The following is a 17,534-nucleotide window of genomic DNA, read 5'->3' on the forward strand; positions in this document are numbered from 1 at the left end:
TAGTTAGTTTCTCAGGACATTCGGGCCGAACGTCACCAACAAACCCGCTGGAGAAACTGTCCAACCCCGAGTCCCCACACTCCTTTGCTGGACCTGGAAGAACCGAACCAAACAAGGTAACGGATACCATCTTAAGCTGTATTAAAGTTGTCCAAAACCTCAGCCAACAGTAGATGATGATGATGGTGATGATGATGATGATGATGAGTTATTTCGAACATGTAAATAAGCAGGACATAACATAGATAATCCATTGTCCATAATCTGAAGTAATCAACAAATCCACACGCCAAACTCACCAGACAGACCCACCTCCATATGTCGATAACTCCCCAAGCGATTGCATTAAGGAGCATGGTAGGAGGGGGAAAAAAGAGACTGTGTGGTCTCGGCAGCAGGGTGTCGTGTGGTGTGCTTATTCTGAGGCTCTGCCGTCCCCAGCAAACCGAAACCAGGAGGATAACTCACATCTCGGCCGAGCAGAAGCGGCGTTTCAACATCAAGCTGGGATTCGACACTTTGCATAACCTTGTCACCACCCTCAGCTCCCAGCCAAGCATTAAGGTACTGTTCTGGGACCGGAAGTGGGACATGCGTAGGTAGGTGTGCTGCGTAGAAGTTTTCAACAACACAATTTCTGTCGATGCACCGTAATGCCGAGGGAAAGGGTCATAAGCTATGGTAACACAACCAGGAACCCGTGTTCTAATCCCTCTCTGTGTTGACTGGCACAGATCAGCAAGGCCACCACTCTGCAGAAGACTGCCGAGTACATCGGTAAGATGCAGCAGGAGAGGGCCCAGCTGCAAGAAGAGACTCAGAGACTCCGAGAGGAGATCCAGCTTCTCAACTCCGCCATCAAGTGAGACCTCTAGCTTCCTTTTTTATGCTGTTTCTGTGTGTGTGTGTGTGTGTGTCTTCTCCTGGATCGCCATCTTGTCATGGTGGAGAAGCTTACGTGTACCAATGATCCCAAGAGCTGTGCCGTCTGCAGCTTGGCTCCTGGTGGGGTCCCCCAAGGTGGACAGGTCAAGGGGGAGGTTCCAGAAGAAGCGCGACCCAACAAAGACCTCGACGGCGGAAGTGGCGGGAGACAATGCCAGTGAAGGCAGATGACGGCTGCAACAGAGGGTGGTCCCCAATCGTCTTGGTTCTCTGTGCCATTGGACTCTGGTGGTGCAGTGGTCAGCGCATTCGCCTCACAGCAAGAAGGTCCTGGATTCGAGCCCCGGGGTAGTCCAAACTTGGGGATCGTCCTCTGTGTGGAGTTTGCATGTTCTCCCCGTGTCTGCGTGGGTTTCCACCGGGGGCTCCAGTGTCCTCCCACAGTCCAAAGACATGTAGGTCAGGTGAATTGGCCATACTAAATTGTCCCTAGCTGTGAATGTGTGTGGGCCCTGTGATGGCCTGGTGACCTGTCCAGGGTGTCTCCCCGCCTGCCGCCCAACACCTGCTGGGCTAGTCTCCAGCATCCCCGTGACCCTGAGTAGGATAAGTCTTTTGGATAATGGATAGATGTGTGGAGAAACAAGCCTCCAGATGGGATGTCAGTCATCCAGCGCTCCCTTGAGGAGTTATGATGAAGAACAGATTTCCAGACCGTTAAGCCTCAGGTTTGGTTCCTCTTAAATCTGGGTTTAGGAATGACCAGAGGATCCAAGCCATGTGATCTCAACTCCTCACGAAGACTCGTGAGGCGGTACATGGCCAGAGGTACCACCGGGGACCCAACATATCCGTGCTTTGAAAAGTGGTCAAGCGTGATCTTAAAGTTAGTTGGAAAACTTAATAGGAGGCAACACACGACCAGGGTGACGTGATTTAAATGATCACTAACTTTCCTTTATTAATCCCCTTGGGGAAATTCAGTTACTGCAAATCACCCCCTCCTAGCTGTGATCTGTGCAGCTAGGAGTAGTGGGCTGCCGCCTTCATGCAGCGCCTGGGGACCAGCTCCACTTCTTTTCCCATTGCCTTGCTCAGGGGCACAGACAGGGGTAGAACCCCTAACATGTATGTTTGTTTCTTTTGATGGTGGGTGGAGACCGGAGAAAACCCACCGTAGACACGGGGAGAACATGCAAACTCCACACAGAGGACGACCTAGGATGACACCCCCCCCCCCCCGGGCAACAGCGCTAACCACTGGCCACTGTGCCGCCCCTTTCTTCTGTTATCAGGACTTAAACTATCACTGCTGCATCCTGTGCAGGTTTTTAGGCAGTGAGGACATGTGTAAATATTAACAGCTTGTAGAGATGGTTGCATTAGTCCACATCAGGGTGTGAGGGACTGCCTCCAGGTTACTAAGCATCATTATGAAGCATCCTCTGAAGCATTAGTCCACATCAGGGTGTGAAGGACTGTCTCCAGGTTACTAAGCATCATTATGAAGCATCCTCTGAAGCATTAGTCCACATCAGGGTGTGAGGGACTGTCTCCAGCTTACTAAGCATCATTATGAAGCATCCTCTGAAGCATTAGTCCACATCAGGGTGTGAGGGACTGTCTCCAGGTTACTAAGCATCATTATGAAGCATCCTCTGAAGCATTAGTCCACATCAGGGTGTGAGGGACTGTCTCCAGGTTACTAAGCATCATTATGAAGCATCCTCTGAAGCATTAGTCCACATCAGGGTGTGAGGGACTGCCTCCAGGTTACTAAGCACCATTATGAAGCATCCTCTGAAGCATTAGTCCACATCAGGGTGTGAGGGACTGTCTCCAGGTTACTAAGCACCATTATGAAGCATCCTCTGAAGCATTAGTCCACATCAGGGTGTGAGGGACTGTCTCCAGGTTACTAAGCATCATTATGAAGCATCCTCTGAAGCATTAGTCCACATCAGGGTGTGAGGGACTGTCTCCTGGTTACTAAGCATCATTATGAAGCATCCTCTGAAGCATTAGTCCACATCAGGGTGTGAGGGACTGTCTCCAGGTTACTAAGCACCATTATGAAGCATCCTCTGAAGCATTAGTCCACATCAGGGTGTGAGGGACTGCCTCCAGGTTACTAAGCATCATTATGAAGCATCCTCTGAAGCATTAGTCCACATCAGGGTGTGAGGGACTGTCTCCAGGTTACTAAGCACCATTATGAAGCATCCTCTGAAGCATTAGTCCACATCAGGGTGTGAGGGACTGCCTCCAGGTTACTAAGCATCATTATGAAGCATCCTCTGAAGCATTAGTCCACATCAGGGTGTGAGGGACTGCCTCCAGGTTACTAAGCATCATTATGAAGCATCCTCTGAAGCACTTGAAGCTCAGCTCAGCACAGTAACAGTGAACACTGACATCAAGTGACAAGATCTAACTGAATGCTGATCCAGTATCATATGTCACCTTATGCAGCGTGTGCCAACAGCAGCTACCCGCCACCGGCGTGCCCATCACGCGCCAGCGCTTTGACCTCATGAGGGAGAAGTTCAGAGAATACGTCCGGGCACAGACGCTGCAGAACTGGAAGTTCTGGATTGTATCCTTCCCAGTGTATCGCTCTAACAAGAGGCCTGGTCTCATATGAGTCATCCCAAACACACCCCAAGACCTGTCAATAAAGCTGGGCCAGACTAGTCTTACCCAGGGTGTCCAGGTAGAGAGGCGGTCTGTTCCGTTGCTTACCAACACGGGGATCGCCAGTTTGAATCCCCGTGTTGCCTCCGGCTTGGTCGGGCGTCCCTACAGACACAATTGGCCGTGTCTGTGGGTGGGAAGCCGGATGTGGGGTTGTGTCCTGGTCGCTGCACTAACGCCTCCTCTGGTCGGTTGGGGCACCTGTTCGGGGGGGGGGGGACTGGGGGGGAATAGCGTGATCCTCCCACGTGCTGCGTCCCTCGGGTGAAACTCCTCACTGTCAGGTGAAAAGAAGCAGCTGGCGACTCCACATGTATCGGAGGAGGTGGAGCAGCAACCGGGACGGCTCGGAAGAGTGGGGTAATTGGCCGGTTTTTACAGATTCTCACCGAAAAATACCCAGATTTTTCACCCGGATTTTATGTTTCCACCGAGCCAAAACTTGTTCCTGTTCGTGTGAGGTTACGTAACAGTGGCCTCTTGCGGCGAAATTCCACATGCTGGATGGCATTGGAAAATAAAAACACTGTAACTTCATGTTTTTCACCCGGATTTTATGTTTCCACCGAGCCAAAACTTGTTCCTGTTCGTGTGAGGTTATGTAACAGTGGCCTCTTGTGGCGAAATTCCACACGCTGGATGGCATTGGAAAATAAAAATACGGTAACTTCATGTCCGTACGGAGCATAAAAACACAGTGCTCAGATATCACGCCTTGATCTGATCAGGCAGATAAAACAGAAGCCTGTAAATACATTTACCCCCTGTTACGTCATTATGATCTATAAGCCTGTACATGGTGGTCCAACCTTTTACTGCTACCATGTAGCCAGGATAAGAGCCATACGAAAAAAGCAACTTTATATGACATTGTACCCCCCCCCTTTTTTCCCTCCCCAATTGTAATTGGCCAGTTACCCCACGCTTCCGAGCCCTCCCGGTTGCTCTCCACCCCCTCTGCCGATCCGGGAAGGGCTGCAGACTACCACATGCCGCCTCTGATACATGTGGGGTCGCCAGACGCTTCTTTTCACCTGACAGTGAGGGGTTTCGCCAGGGGGGAGGCGTAGCGCGTGGGAGGATCACACTACCCCCCCCTCCCGTTTCCCCCTCCCCCTCCGAACCAGAGGAGGCGCTAGTGCAGCGACCAGGACACATACCCACATCCGGCTTCCCACCCGCAGACACGGCCAATTGTGTCTGAAGGGATGCCGGAGGTAACACGGGTAGGCAACGGGATAGGCCGCTATGCTACCCAGACGCCCCCTCGACATTGTGTTCTTACAATGAATTCATCCTCTGCATTTAACCCGTCCTATTGTCTCGGAGCAGTGGGCAGCTGCAGCACCCGGGGACCAACTCCAGTTCTTCTTTCCATCGCCTAGATCAGTGGTTCTCAACCGGGGGTCCGCGGACCACTAGGGTCCGCGGACCCCCGGTTGAGAACCACTGGCCTAGACTACCATGTGTCACGACAGTATCATTTTGTGTTGTATTGAGCACCCTCGCGGTGTTTCGTCATAAGCATGGCAGTGTGCTGCAGCCTCCCACAGCAGATCTCATACCTGTGTATCTGGTGATGGTCCTGACCAGGTCGGTGCAGGTTTCCTGGCCGGTTCGCAGCAGTGATCTTATGCAAGCTGTTTAAAGGCCTGTGCCTAGACACTTAAATGTATGGTTGCCGCTACTTTATTTGTATGAGGCAAAGGAGACAAACCTCTGTAGGAAAATAATTGAGGAAGGTGTGATTTATTATCCAGTTTATTTACAGTGACGCAGATATTTATGTATGATATGTCCGTTGAGGGGAGCCTGGAGAGGTGGAGGTATGAAAGTCAGTGGGAGCAAGATGTAATACCTATGCGTGAATGAGATGGAGGACAGTGGAATGGTGAGGATGCGAGGAGTAGAGGCGACGAAGGCGGATGAGTTTAAATGCTTGGGGTGAACTGTCCAAAGTAACGGGGAGTGCAGAAGAGAGGTGGAGAAGAGAGTGCAGGCAGGGTGGAGTGGGTGGAGAAGAGTGGCAGGAGTGATTTGTGACAGAAGGGTACCAGCAAGAGTTAAAGGGAAGGTTTACAAGATGGTTGTGAGACCAGCTATGTTGTATGGTTTGGAGACGGTGGCACTGATGAAAAGACAGGAGGTGGAGCTGGAGGTGGCAGAGTTGAAGATGATAAGATTTTCATTGGGAGTGACGAAGGAGGACAGGATTAGGAAGGAGTACATTAGAGGGACGGCTCAGGTTGGACGGTTTGGAGTCAAAGCAAGAGAGGCAAGATTGAGATGGTTTGGACATGTGTGGAGGAGAGATGCTGGGTATATTGGGAGAAGGATGCTGAATATGGAGCTGCCAGGGAAGAGGAGGAGAAGAGGGAGGCCAAAGAGGAGGTTTATGGATGTGGTGAGGGAGGACATGCAGGTGGCTGGTGTGACAGAGGAGGACGCAGAGGACAGGAGGTTTTCTTTTTACCAAATCTAAATTCAGCGGAGGGGTCTCGAATAAGAAGCCACTGTGGCGGATGTGCCGTGAGCCGTGGTGCCGCCAGCGGGGCGTCGTCAGACGTGGCGTCTGACACTACCGTCCAGCGAGACAAAGACGCAACCTAAGAACACTCACCCCAAACTCTGAGGCGTCGGATGGTTTGTGAACATGTGGGCAAAATACTTGGCTCCCTATGAGAAGTGTGGTAGCTGTGTGTAGCCGCTACGTATTCTGCAGGATCTGCGTGTCTTTCCTCAACCCGGTGTCAGTTCAGCATCATCATCGAGCCCCTTTTCGAGTCCTACAACGGGATGGTGTCCACAACCAGCGTGGAGGACCTGTGTCGGTCTACGCTGTCCTGGCTCGACCAGCACTGCTCCTTGCTCACTCTCAGACCCAGTAAGTGCAATGAATTCCAAGCAGGTCCTGAAGTGCAGGACCCTTTTATCGGGCAAAGCAGAAGGTGAGAAGTGCAGCATTGAAGTAGGCGTATGCCGTGCTGCACCTTCCGGACGGCTTTAAAGCCTCCGCCCTGTACATTGTCCACACGCCGGTCATGTCGCCTCTCTTCTGTGTCCCCGCAGTGGTGTTGAGCTCACTCCGTCTCCTGAGTACATCCACCGCCATCCTAACGGACCCCAGCCTGCTGCCAGAACAGGCGGCCCTCGCGGTCACCCAGGGTTACCCCGCCGCTAACCCGGACCACTCCGCACAGCCAGCCACCCAGGACAGGGCGCACCTTCTCTGACCGGGAAGAACACGCTTTTGGAGACGTCACTCGAACCCGCCGGCCGGGACCGCGAGGCAGCGGAGGCCGTGTGGCGGAAACTGGACTTGATGCTCGCCTCCAGAGGTGGAGTACTGCTCAGCGGGGGGGGGGGGGGGGGGGACAATCCCGCCGGAGTAAACCTCACCGAGTCCCCGATGAATGTACCCCAGTTAGACCTGCACCTGACGATGACAGAAGCTATGTGCTCTGACTACACTCGTGTCATGTTTGTAACGCACACTTCACACCCGGCCGTGTATTTCTTATGTATGTGTTGGAGGAGACGTTCAGGCAAACACGTGGAAGGGGTCAAAGGTCAGGCCACGTGCATGGAAGAGTTTTATTTTCTTTTGAAATGACATGACAACAGTTGTCAAAAGAATCTCAATCACAGAAAGGATCCCCCCCCTCCCCCCCCAATTGTATCCGGCCAATTACCCCACTCTTCTGAGCCGTCCCGGTCGCTGCTCCACCCCCTCTGCCGCTCCACCCCCTCTGCCGATCCGGGGAGGTGCTGCAGACTACCACATGCCTCCTCCCATACATGTGGAGTCGCCAGCCACTTCTTTTCACCTGACAGTGAGGAGTTTCACCAGGGGGGACGTAGCGCGTGGGAGGATCACGTTATTCCCCTCCAGTCCCCCCTGCGAACAGGTGCCCCGACCGACCAGAGGAGGCGCTAGTGCAGCGACCAGGACACATACCCACATCCGGCTTCCCACCCGCAGACACGGCCAGTTGTGTCTGTTGGGACGCCTGACCAAGGCGGAGGCAACACGGGGATTCGAACCGGCGATGCCCCGTGTTGCTAGGCAACGGAATAGTCCACTACGCTACCCGGACGTCCCTAATCCCTAGAAATGGCGATCTTTGGGCCTGTGATTCATGCGCCATTGTATGAGTTGTCGGCACGCTTCCACGTTGTGTGTGACTCGTGTATCCGAGGCCGTTGTTGAATTACTCAAGTCCTCCTTCTGCCGCCACGCTCGCACCACGGCGATCATCAGGCAGGCGTTAAAAAACACCAGGCAGCTCTCGGTGGTCACGAGGGGTGTCCTGAGGCCTGGCCACCCGTGTTGCCGCCCCACCGTCTAAAGACGTGGATTTCGCGGTCGTGGTCAGGTCGCGCGACGAGAAGCACGCCACGATAACTCAACTGGTCTCAGATCAGCATACGTACAACGTTTACAAGAGACCTTACCGTGACGGGCCTCGAGCTTGTTCGCAGATATTTAAATACCCACTCACGGGGCAGTATGAAAATTACCCCAACAGCTGTTCAATAATCAGGGAGACTCCAAAGATGGCTGGCTAGAGCGTGGGCCCAGCGTCACGAGAGGGCAAAAGCCAGCAATACCCCCCCTTCAGGTGAAATTTGTGCCTTTGTGCCCCACAGCCATTGCATATTTATGTACATGTATTAAAAGAAATATCTGTCTCACCTCTTTTCGGGTGGTGTGTGTCTTCCTCAAGCTCGGGTCCTCCGGCAGAGGTCCGGGAGTTTGAGGGCCGTGTGCCGTATCTTAGCTGTTCCTAGGACCCCCCTCTTCTGCACGGAGACCTCAGATGTTGTTCCTGTATCTGCTGGACCCACTGTCCCGGTTTGGGGGTCATTCAGCCCCCTTGACAGTCATCACTCGTTTCTGGATTATCCAAGATACTCACACATCTGGTCCTGAACAATGTTATTTTTGTGAAGCCACAAGCTCTAGCAGCATGTTCCCAAAGCCCAAATAAGTTATGTTTCACTGACTTAAAAAAAATAATAATTAAAAACTAAAATATAGTGCTTGCATAAGTATTCAACCCCCACATATCCGTACTTTTTAGAGTACCCTTTTGCGGCGGTAACGAATCTCTTGGGGTAAGTATGTACAAGCTTGGCACATTCTTCTGGAGTAAAGTTGGCTCGTTCTTCTTGGCAGAGTTTGTACAGCTCCTGCAGGTTGGTGGCATGGCGCCTCTGGGCGGCCATGTTCAGTCTGTGCCACAGATTTTCAATTGGGGTTTGACTGTCAAGGGGGTTGAATACTTTTGCAAGGCACTATATATATATAAATATATATATATATATATATATATATATATATATATATATATATATATATATATATATATATATATATATATATATACACAGTGCATCCGGAAAGTATTCACACCCCTTCACTTTCCCCACGTTTTGTTATGTTACAGCCTTATTCCAAAATGGATTAAATTCCTTTTTTTTCCTCATCAATCTACACACAATACCCCATAATGACAAAGCGAAAAGGGTTTTGTAGAATTTATTAAAAATAAAAAACTGAAATATTGCATGTACATAAGTATTCACACCCTTTACTCAGTACTTGGTTGAGGCACCCTTGGCAGCGATTACAGCCTCAAGTCTTCTTGGGTATGAAGCTACAAGCTTGGCACACCTATATTTGGGGTATTTCTCCCATTCTTCTCTGCAGATCCTCTCGAGCTCTGTAAGGTTAGATGGGGAGCGTTGCTGCACAGCTATTTTCAGGTCTTTCCAGAGATGTTCAATGGGGTTCAAGTCTGGGCTCTGGCTGGGCCACTCAAGGACATTCACAGACTTGTCCCAAAGCCACTCCTTCGTTGTCTTGGCTGTGTGCTTAGGGTCGTTGTCATGTTGAAAGGTAAACCTTCGCCCCACTCTGAGGTCCTGAGCGCTCTGGAGCAGGATTTCATCAAGGATCCCTCTGTACTTCGCTCCATTCATCTTTCCCTCGATCCTGACTAGTCTCCCAGTTCCTGCCGCTGAAAAACATCCCCACAGCATGATGCTGCCACCACCATGCTTCACTGTAGGGATGGTATTAGCAAGGTGATGAGAGGTGCCTGGTTTCCTCCAGACGTGACGTTTGGCATTCAGGCCAAAGAGTTCAATCTTGGTTTCATCAGACCAGAGAATCTTGTTTCTCATGGTCTGAGAGTCCTTTAGGTGCTTTCTGGCAAACTCCAAGCGGGCTGTCGTGTGCCTTTTACTGAGCAGAGGCTTCCGTCTGGCCACTCAACCATAAAGGCCTGATTGGTGGAGTGCTGCAGAGATGGTTGTCCTTCTGGAAGGTTCTCCCATCTCCACAGAGGAACGCTGGAGCTCTGTCAGAGTGACCATCGGGTTCTTGGTCACCTCCCTGACCAAGGCCCTTCTCCCCCGATTGCTCAGTTTGGCTGGGCAGCCAGCTCTAGGAAGAGTCCTGGTGGATCCAAACTTCTTCCATTTACGAATGATGGAGACCACTGTGCTCTTCGGGACCTTCAAAGCTGTAGAAATTATTTTGTACCCTTCCCCAGATCTGTGCCTCGATAGCAATCCTGTCTCGGAGGTCCACAGACAATTCCTTTGACTTCATGGCTTGGTTTCTGCTCTGACATGCACTGTCAACAGTGGGACCTTATATAGACAGGTGTGTGCCTTTCCAAATCATGTCCAATCAATTGAATTTACTACGGGTGGACTCCAATCAAGATGTAGAAACATCTCAAGGATGATCAGTGGACACAGGATGAACTTGAGCTCAATTTTGAGTGTCATAGCAAAGGGTGTGAATACTTATGTATATGCAATATTTCAGTTTTTTATTTTTAATAAATTTGCAAAAAATTCTACAAAACCTTTTTCACGTTGTCATTATGGGGTATTGTGTGTAGATTGATGAGAAAAAAGGGGAATTTAATCCATTTTGGAATAAGGCTGTACCATAACAAAATGTGGGGAAAGTGAAGGGGTGTGAATACTTTTCGGATGCACTGTATATATATATATATATATATGTTGAGTACTCTTACCAACAGCAGTGATGGTTTCCGGGAACCCCCCTCCCCCCGCTATATATTATAAAGTAAAATAAAGTTTAATTGCAAAGCGACTTTGAGTGTTAGAAAAACACTATATAAGTTTGATTTATTATATATACACACACACTGAAGAGCACTCAAGATCATCTGAGAAAGGCACACTTAACATACCACCCACGTGGGGTGAAAGGGAACATTTTTTTCATATATATAAACACACAAACACAGACACACAAAGTTGTGCCCCCTTTCAATTTTCAAGCACCTCCTCCATCAGCGTCGCGTGGGACAAGCTGTGCTCGAGCACAATGTGTTCAATTCTGCTGAGGCTTCAACAGGTTTCTGAGTCTTTTCCGTCCAGAAAGTCGTTTGTATTAATTCGCCAAAACATGACGTGTCGCCCTGTTGGCTGCTCAACCGCACGCGCTCCCCGTTCCTCCCAGGCCACCCCGGTCCAAAACGTGCCTCTCCCCTCGTATTTCGCCGCACTTCCGCCTTTCGCCGCTAGATGGTGCTACCCGAGCGCTCCGAGGGGCCAGCCTCGCTCCTCCGCGGCGCCGCGGACAGATGCCGTCGTCCCTCCCGGCCGTCAGGTGTCGCTGCGCCGCGGAAGGGGGGGGTCCCAGACGAAGGACGGTGTTTTCACAAAAGCGGCTCAGTGCGCTGTCCACTTCAGCACCATCTCGGTCGACCCAGAAGCAGGCCGGCGGACACCGACGAGGAGGAGCGGCGGGGGGAGGAAAGCACCGCGCAACAGCGGACGGTTTCCCGGACGAACAAGAAGAAGAAGAGGAGGAGGAGAAGGAGGAAGGAAAAACAATAAATTACAGAAAACCGCCGAGCGCCGACCAGCCGTCGCCCAGGGCTCCTCGCGGGGGAAGACCGGTAAACGGTAAGAACCGCGGCGCCGTCCCGGTCCAGACGGAAATAACGCGCATGGCGATATGCTGATGCGTGACCGACACGCGTCCTGTGGTCAGTTTAGTCCCGGTCCGGCGAGGAGACGGAGGGGGGGTCGGGGGGGTGATCGGGGACCGCGTGAAGCCGTGCAGATGTCCGCGGTCTCGTCGGTTTCCGCGTTTAAACGCCGCCGTCCGCGTGCCGCTGTTGAATTGAAGCCCGTCTGTTTTGGGGCAAATGTTTGCAGAGTTAAAGGGGCACGTGCCCAGCCACCCCCCCCCCTCTCCCGATATTCAGCCCCAGCATCCACCGCGCGTCGTGCGTCCCGGGGGAGCGATCCCTCCTCGCTTCCTCCCGCTCCTCCTCCCTGGGGAAGGGTCTTGCAGGGGAGTCGCTCGGGATCCGACGCGAGGGTGTGAGGACGCCCCCCCCCCCCGAGGCAGATCTGTGATGTGGGCCACTCCAACAGAACAGGCCTGACCCGTCTGAGTGGGGGGGTGGGGGTGGTGGTGGTCGTATTGGTGGTCATTTGAAAGTAGACCCCCTTAAGACACGCGGCTGTCTGTTGAGGTCCGTGACCTTGGCGCGTGTTGTGCGACATGCTGGTGTTTCCTCGTTACGGACCAAAAACTGACCGCCTCTGTAATGTGCACGTGCACCGCTCGCGTTCTGCAGCTGTCAACATCTGGAAACCGGAAACCGGCCGTGAACGTCGTCCCCGGTGCAGGTGCGGGGGGGACTGGGCTCCTCGGACTTCGCTCGCGCGTGTGTCAGCAAGAGAAGGAGCGCCACGAGGCCACGAGCAGCCCGCCTCGGACGAGTCCTTCCGCTCGTCCGGGCTGCGCGAGCGTGCGGGAAGACCGCGGTTTTCGTCGATGAGCGTGAAGTTGCAGACTGCCCTCCGTGCGTGGCTTCGCGCGCGCACGCACACACACGCACACACAAGTTAAAATGCACGACAAGTTGCATAGGAATGTAGAGATGGGCTGCAAATTCACAAATCATTGTCACAGTTCGTGGATGTGAATGAATGAATGGATGAATGAATGAATGGATGAATGAATGAATGGATGAATGAATGAATGGATGAATGAATGAATGAATGGATGGATGGATGGAAGGATGAATGGATGAATGAATGAATGGATAAATGAATGGATGGATGGATGAATGAATGAATGAATGGATGGATGGATGGATGGATGGATGGATGGATGGATGGATGGATGGATGGATGGATGAATGCATTTCTTTGTCATTGCACAACTGTACAAAGAAATTAAGTGCAACTCCCCAGTGGTGCAAATATATATATATATATATATATATATATATATATATATATATATATATATATTTGCAGAACAATCAACATGCAATGTATGCATAAGTGTAAAAACAAGTGTACATACACTATATATATAAGTAGCCGGTGTGCGGCGCTATAACCCGGCTCAGCGTATTCATTTATGTATTATTGTTTTTTGCACGTGCCAAGCGTGCTGGTGTTATTGCACAGTTTCACGGTTTCACTGCAAGCCTGGAGTTTGTTAACGGGGTCCAGTTCTTCAACAGGCGGCAGGTCGTCCTGATACCGTCCTTGACTGACGCGTCACCGGCCAGATGTTCTCAGCGTGCAACCCTGGTCAAACAAATATGGCCGACGCACCTACTGAGCCAGACTTTGCATCCCGCTGCTTCCCTGCTAAGTGCAGCGAGAGACAGGCCCCGGGTGATGCAAGCGGCCCTGCGGAGGGGTGAGCAGTCGGGGTGGGGGGGGGGGGCAGTCTTATCCGGGAAGGGCCGGTGTGGATGGAGGTTTTTGTTCCAGCCAAGCAGTTACACACCTGTGTCTCCTAATCAGGTTCCTCAGCAGAGACGCTACTGGTTGGTCAGGGGGATCAGGTGTGTCACCGCTTGGTTGGAACAAAAACCTGCACCCACACCGGCCCTTCCTGGATAAGACTGCCCCCCCCCCCCGACTGCCCCCCCCTGGGTTAGCTTGTATGACGCTTCATCCGCTTGTTGTGCATATAGAGGCGGGAGAGGAATGTCTGTCTGTCTCTAGCTCCGCGTCACCATGAGACATCTGTCTGTCTCTAGCTCCAGTCTCCATGAGACATCTGTCTGTCTCTAGCTCCGCGTCTCCATGAGACACCTGTCTGTCTCTAGCTCCACGTCTCTATGAGACACCTGTCTGTCTCTAGCTCCACGTCTCTATGAGACACCTGTCTGTCTCTAGCTCCACGTCTCCACGAGACATCTGTCTGTCTCTAGCTCCGCGTCTCCACGAGTCATCTGTCTGTCTCTAGCTCCACGTCTCCATGAGACATCTGTCCGTCTCTAGCTCCGCGTCTCCACGAGACATCTGTCCGTCTCTAGCTCCACGTCTCCATGAGACATCTGTCTGTCTCTAGCTCCGCGTCTCCACGAGACATCTGTCTGTCTCTAGCTCCACGTCTCCATGAGACATCTGTCTGTCTCTAGCTCCACGTCTCCACGAGACATCTGTCTGTCTCTAGCTCCGCGTCTCCACGAGACATCTGTCTGTCTCTAGCTCCGCGTCTCCATGAGACATCTGTCTGTCTCTAGCTCCACGTCTCCATGAGACACCTGTCTGTCTCTAGCTCCGCGTCTCCATGAGACATCTGTCTGTCTCTAGCTCCGCGTCTCCATGAGACATCTGTCTGTCTCTAGCTCCGCGTCTCCATGAGACATCTGTCTGTCTCTAGCTCCGCGTCTCCACGAGACATCTGTCTGTCTCTAGCTCCACGTCTCCACGAGACATCTGTCTGTCTCTAGCTCCGCGTCTCCATGAGACATCTGTCTGTCTCTAGCTCCACGTCTCCATGAGACACCTGTCTGTCTCTTGCTCCGCGCCTCCACGAGACATCTGTCTGTCTCTAGCTCCGCGTCTCCATGAGACATCTGTCTGTCTCTAGCTCCGCGTCTCCACGAGACATCTGTCTGTCTCTAGCTCCACGTCTCCACGAGACATCTGTCTGTCTCTAGCTCCACGTCTCCATGAGACATCTGTCTGTCTCTAGCTCCACGTCTCCATGAGACATCTGTCTGTCTCTAGCTCCACGTCTCCATGGGACATCTGTCTGTCTCTTGCTCCGCGCCTCCACGAGACATCTGTCTGTCTCTAGCTCCACGTCTCCATGAGATATCTGTCTGTCTCTAGCTCCGCGTCTCCACGAGACATCTGTCTGTCTCTAGCTCCACGTCTCCATGAGACACCTGTCTGTCTCTAGCTCCGCGTCTCCATGAGACATCTGTCTGTCTCTAGCTCCGCGTCTCCATGAGACATCTGTCTGTCTCTAGCTCCGCGTCTCCATGAGACATCTGTCTGTCTCTAGCTCCGCGTCTCCATGAGACATCTGTCTGTCTCTAGCTCCGCGTCTCCACGAGACATCTGTCTGTCTCTAGCTCCACGTCTCCATGAGACATCTGTCTGTCTCTAGCTCCGCGTCTCCACGAGACATCTGTCTGTCTCTAGCTCCACGTCTCCATGGGACATCTGTCTGTCTCTAGCTCCGCGTCTCCACGAGACACCTGTCTGTCTCTAGCTCCGCGTCTCCATGAGACATCTGTCTGTCTCTAGCTCCGCGTCTCCACGAGACATCTGTCTGTCTCTAGCTCCGCGTCTCCATGAGACATCTGTCTGTCTCTAGCTCCACGTCTCCATGAGACATCTGTCTGTCTCTAGCTCCACGTCTCCATGAGACATCTGTCTGTCTCTAGCTCCGCGTCTCCACGAGACATCTGTCTGTCTCTAGCTCCACGTCTCCATGAGACATCTGTCTGTCTCTAGCTCCACGTCTCCATGAGACATCTGTCTGTCTCTAGCTCCACGTCTCCATGAGATATCTGTCTGTCTCTAGCTCCGCGTCTCCACGAGACATCTGTCTGTCTCTAGCTCCACGTCTCCATGAGACATCTGTCTGTCTCTAGCTCCACGTCTCCATGGGACATCTGTCTGTCTCTTGCTCCGCGCCTCCACGAGACATCTGTCTGTCTCTAGCTCCACGTCTCCATGAGATATCTGTCTGTCTCTAGCTCCGCGTCTCCACGAGACATCTGTCTGTCTCTAGCTCCACGTCTCACGAGACATCTGCCTGTCTCCTGCCTCCTCTAAGTTAACATTGCTCTCTGAGCGCTGATGCTCCCCCTGTCTGCAGCCCTTCCGCGGGGCTCCTCGCCACATCCAGTGCGTGTCAGCGTACGACTGCCGGTTTCTCCTCTCGTCCCGCCTGCAGACACACACACACACACTGCTCCTCCTCCTCCTCCTCCTGCCCTACTTCCTTTATCCTCAGCTCTTCTCAAGGGCATCGCTGGCTGGGCTGGAGGCAGGGAGGAGAACGGGTTACTGTCTAATGGTTGGGAAGGGCTAAGCGAGGGTCGGGGGGTAAGCAAACTACCCTGGGCACTGCCGCTGGGGGAAACAGGAAGCAGTCAGTAAGGCGTAAAGCAGAAGTCTCTATATTTGTTTCTTGTTTTTAATCTGTTTATCGATTTGTGAGCCAGTGTTGCATACAGAACATGGTTTTGTACACAACATGTCCAACTGAGCTGGTCTCACACACACACAAGCTGTTATACTGGGGTGTACAAACTGTAGGAAGAACAAGCAGCAACAAGAACAGCAACCAATCCCTATTCCAGTTAATTCTTACCCAGTCTTCATGTGCTCATTAGCCCCGTAATCCCCCCCTCCAACCCCACCCACTGGTTACGAGAAGGAAAACAAAACACCAAGTGAAAGGCAAATAGGTACCCTCACCATACCTATTAACCCAATAACATTCCCCACCCGGATTCCTCCCACTGGGGGGGGGGGGGGCATCTAGCTGTCATCTGGGTGGATGGTAGCCATCTTCAAATGAAGGTCGTGTCAAAGTATCGACTGGGGTTTGTAAGTGAGAATCTAATTTTTTCAAGTTTGACGTGAGATAGTATGCCCTTGAGCCAGCTGGTGTGTATGTGTGTGTGTGTGTGTGTGTGTGTGTGTGTGTGTGTGTGTGTGTGTATTAGTGGGTGGGTGGGGGGGTGGGGGGTGGGCATGTTTCCTCTTGAATAAAACGAGGCGCCTCGCTAAAAGAGCTGTAAAGGCCAAGACGCGCTTTCTTATTTAGGAACAAATTGGGTGCTGCAGATGGTGGGACTCCAGACAGGAGGTCCGGGCTTAAGGTTCATACCAAGTACTGCCCCGGGTGTGGTAAACACGTGACACCAGAAGTCCGTCAGTTTTGGACCGAAGAAATCAATGCAGCCTGCACACGAAGCACAGCCGCCACCCAACGTTTTTGACTGACTGCAGTCCACTGCTACTGGAGGCCGTCTCAGCCCACTCTCCGACTATGTCGACAAGTCCAGGTCCACATACAAAGGCCAAGTAAAAGCCCGAAGGAAGGTGGGGTTTTCATTTCTACTACTTCAGGGGAAGCTGTCCCAAAAGAGACTGGCCTCCAGGCGGCGCAGGCGTACCCGGGCCACCCCGCCTACCTGAGCAGCTCGTGAGGCGTGCGGGTCCCCGGCAGATAGACAGTGAGACGTCATACCCGCAACATCACATGACCTACACCTATGGGTTCCCTCTCTATAGCTGTAAGATATGTCACCGACACGACACATATAAATACAATTTAACCGTTTTAGCAGTAGCACGTTAGGGGACAGCGGAGGCTCCCACAGTCCAGACTAAATACCAGATTCAGGATCAGGTCTGCTAGCCATGCAGGTTCGCACTCCATGGAATTTGACTCCGGTTTGGCGGCTCTCTCAGTGACACCACCACAACACAACGATCTTCACATATACACACAAGACTGACTATATAGAGGCGAAATAAGAGGTGATAAAGGGTCGGACCCTTTAGTCGACTGGTTGACGTAGTTGCCGGTGGTGCGGGGGTCCCGGGGGTCCCGGGTTCGCGTCCCGGCTGCCCCCTTAGTTCGCTACAATGGTGCAGAAAAGATATCAGAG

At 52.2% G+C, this 17,534-nt stretch overlaps 1 protein-coding gene across 3 annotated transcripts in view; it reads left to right on the forward strand.

Annotated features, from left to right (window-relative positions):
* Positions 1-17,534, forward strand: part of LOC130116540 (carbohydrate-responsive element-binding protein) — a 77,024-nt gene that overhangs the window by 25,554 nt on the left and 33,936 nt on the right. For 2 of the 3 annotated variants that reach the window (XM_056284466.1, XM_056284467.1), the window contains exons 12-17: positions 4-116; positions 442-564; positions 735-862; positions 3,358-3,481; positions 6,334-6,463; positions 6,649-8,581. In XM_056284466.1, coding sequence (XP_056140441.1) covers positions 4-116; positions 442-564; positions 735-862; positions 3,358-3,481; positions 6,334-6,463; positions 6,649-6,812 — 782 coding nt within the window. In that variant the 3' untranslated portion in view covers positions 6,813-8,581. Of the gene's footprint in view, positions 1-3; positions 117-441; positions 565-734; positions 863-3,357; positions 3,482-6,333; positions 6,464-6,648; positions 8,582-17,534 lie in introns of those variants that run through there. The other variant, XR_008810583.1, reaches the window with a different exon arrangement.

Source organism: Lampris incognitus, chromosome 8, assembly GCF_029633865.1.
Source record: "Lampris incognitus isolate fLamInc1 chromosome 8, fLamInc1.hap2, whole genome shotgun sequence".
NCBI lineage: Eukaryota > Metazoa > Chordata > Actinopteri > Lampriformes > Lampridae > Lampris > Lampris incognitus.